Source organism: Scheffersomyces stipitis, chromosome 1 (assembly GCF_000209165.1).
Source record: "Scheffersomyces stipitis CBS 6054 chromosome 1, whole genome shotgun sequence".
NCBI lineage: Eukaryota > Fungi > Ascomycota > Pichiomycetes > Serinales > Debaryomycetaceae > Scheffersomyces > Scheffersomyces stipitis.
In genome coordinates this window covers 2,277,232-2,279,974 of record NC_009068.1, presented here as the reverse complement: position 1 = coordinate 2,279,974, position 2,743 = coordinate 2,277,232, and the positions used below count along the sequence as shown (strand labels likewise).

Here is a 2,743-nt window from a genome sequence, read left to right as displayed (position 1 = left end):
ATTGGATTAAGGGGGGATGTTGAATATGCTGATATCAAACCTAAAAGCATATTCTATATTCTATTTTTAATCCAATGCGTAAACTTTATGAATGCAGGATTTGCAGCCATTCAGACATAATTGTGCACAGTAATGTGATAAGATAACATCTACCAATGAGAATCAATTATGTCCGACTAACCTGAAATTCTGGTCATGTCGTTTCATTTCATCCCGATGAGGGGTCAGCCTGTGATTGTATTTGGCATCTATTTAAGGGGGTCTTACTCCCCCTTCTCCTTTCTAACTTTCTATAACTTTTCTTCTTCTATATGGAAATTATCTATCTTAAATAAGTTAATCAATATACTGTCCTACATTATGAATAATCCGATTCAATCTACTGAGCTTCCAAAGCAAACAGTTCAACATGGATAGCCTCCCAAAGAGCCTGACCAGAAAGATTCTCGGCAAGAAGAGAATCAACAATCTCTTTAGACACCGTCTTGTCAATAAGCAGCTGAAGCGTCAGGTTAAAAAGAATAAACAACGAAGCCTCGGTAGGTGGTTCAGATTTTTCAATGAAACCCCGGAACTCCATACCAAGAGTCCCAATAGTGACCTCCATACGCGTACGCCATTCACGATAGTTGAAACGCGAAACTAGTTTCTGGGAGTCATCAAACTTGATGTTTGAGACGGATTGGCTCATAACCTGTTGAAAATTAGACATTGTATATTAATAAAGATATAGTTAACTCTTGATAATGAAGTTCAATTTCAAGTTCTGATTATTCTTCTGATATTGGAGAATATCCTACCATATTTATATTGTTCAGATCCCCTTATCTTCCCCCTTATTCATATTCTTATCTCCCCCTATTCTTATCTCTAGCCCGCCTCCAATTTCATTACGGATAAGTTCTATTCCGTTGAGGCGGGTCTGATAAGGGGTTACTCCTATTCTCAGAGATAGGACCAGTGGAACTTCCTTATTTGTAAATTTGCAGCCAGTACTGCACATAGTTATCTGATTGTTAGATTACAATTATAGTTTCAATTCTCTGAATTTCAACACTTCTCGTGTATAGTCCATACTCTGACAAAGACCTTTTAAACCCGATCTTCTCAAGGAAACTATTCATTGTTTCATTCCATATCAATGGAGCCTGTTTCAATCCGTACTGTTGAGATTGGAAATCTAGAGTAATCCAATAGATTGAAGTTTAGTTATATAACAAGAAACTGAGCGTGCAAGAAACTGCGAATGCAAGAAATAATATTTCAGATTAGAAGCATTATTCAGAAACGCACAGGTTGCAAATTAAGCCGCACTGATGTGCAGGCAACTCTGAGGTATAAAAGAAAGCTGAAATCCTCAAAGTCTTGAAAAAGTTTATACGTTTATAATTAATCAATTTACGATTCATTTGAGGGAGGTTATTCTAGAGATGTAGAGAATAACATATTGAACAACTGTAAGATACGCTGTATCCATATAGACAAGTTGCGCGCCTTGTTTAAACAGTTGTATCAAGATAAAGAAGAAGACAGACAAATTACAACATGGATAGGCAATCAAGAGGTCTACATAAACTAGAGTCCATCATATCAACAATTCCCATTTCAATAGGTTATGAGCCCTGTTAGTGTCTGCTTTTACTGTCATCCTTCGATATTGCTCTAGTCTTTGAGCAGATCGTTGGCTTTCTGTCCGTTTGCTGAATTCGGTTGATGTGGAAGTGTTTTTCTATCCATGTTGATATCATGTGGCGTTTCATTCACCCCTTCTGCTTGTGAAAATTTTTCTTTCTCTGTGTGGCTCATTTTGCTCCATCTCCAGTGCGATTTCATGTGCGATACCCATGTCCTGTGTGTAAGAATGAATCTATCCGGTTAAATTCTATTCGTCCTATTCCTGTGTCAAATACCACAAAGAGTTCTAGTCACTTTGTCCTGTTTTCGATGCTTTCGATGTTTTTATATATATACAGAGATTATAATCTGTGTAGTATTACGGTGAGGTATATTGCCGAATACCAAGAATCCGAGCTTGTTGTTCTCTCATTTGTTTGACGAGATCAATTAATACTTGTCCCGAGTGACATTCTACTGATTGACAGCCTACCAAGGCTGATATCTACTTGTCCCGAGCGACTGCTTCTTATTGACGGCCCCCTTGGCTGCTCTCCACTTGTCCCGTGCGACATCTTACTTATTAACAGCCCTCTGGCTGATCTCCTCATGTCCCGAGCGACATCTTACTTATTGACAGCCCTCTGGCTGATCTCCACTTGTCCCGTGCGACATCCTACTTATTAACAGCCCACTGGCTGATCTCCTCATGTCCCGAGCGACATCTTACTTATTGACAGCCCTCTGGCTGATCTCCACTTGTCCCGTGCGACATCCTACTTATTAACAGCCCACTGGCTGATCTCCACTTGTCCCGAGCGACATCTTACTTATTGACAGCCCTCTGGCTGATCTCCACTTGTCCCGTGCGACATCCTACTTATTAACAGCCCATTGGCTGATCTCCTCATGTCCCGAGCGACATCTTACTTATTGACAGCCCTCTGGCTGATCTCCACTTGTCCCGTGCGACATCCTACTTATTAACAGCCCTCTGGCTGATTCTACTGGTCCCGAACGACTACTTCTTATTGACGGCCCTCTTGCCTGATCTCTACTAGTCCCGAGCGACATCATACTTCTGAACGGCCCTCTGGCTGCTCTCTACTAGTCCCGAGCGACTACTTCT

At 40.7% G+C, this 2,743-nt stretch overlaps 1 protein-coding gene across 1 annotated transcript; it reads right to left on the bottom strand. All coding sequences in view use genetic code 12, as the record gives it.

The window, feature by feature from the left end:
• Positions 1 to 379: 379 nt before the first annotated feature.
• On the bottom strand, positions 380 to 712 carry PICST_28859 (predicted protein; the record flags this gene model as incomplete). The annotated part of the gene is made up of 1 exon (XM_001386748.1): positions 380 to 712. The coding sequence occupies one exon, from the start codon at positions 710 to 712 to the stop codon at positions 380 to 382; it is 333 nt and encodes a 110-aa protein (XP_001386785.2).
• Between the last annotated feature and the right edge of the window lie 2,031 nt (positions 713 to 2,743).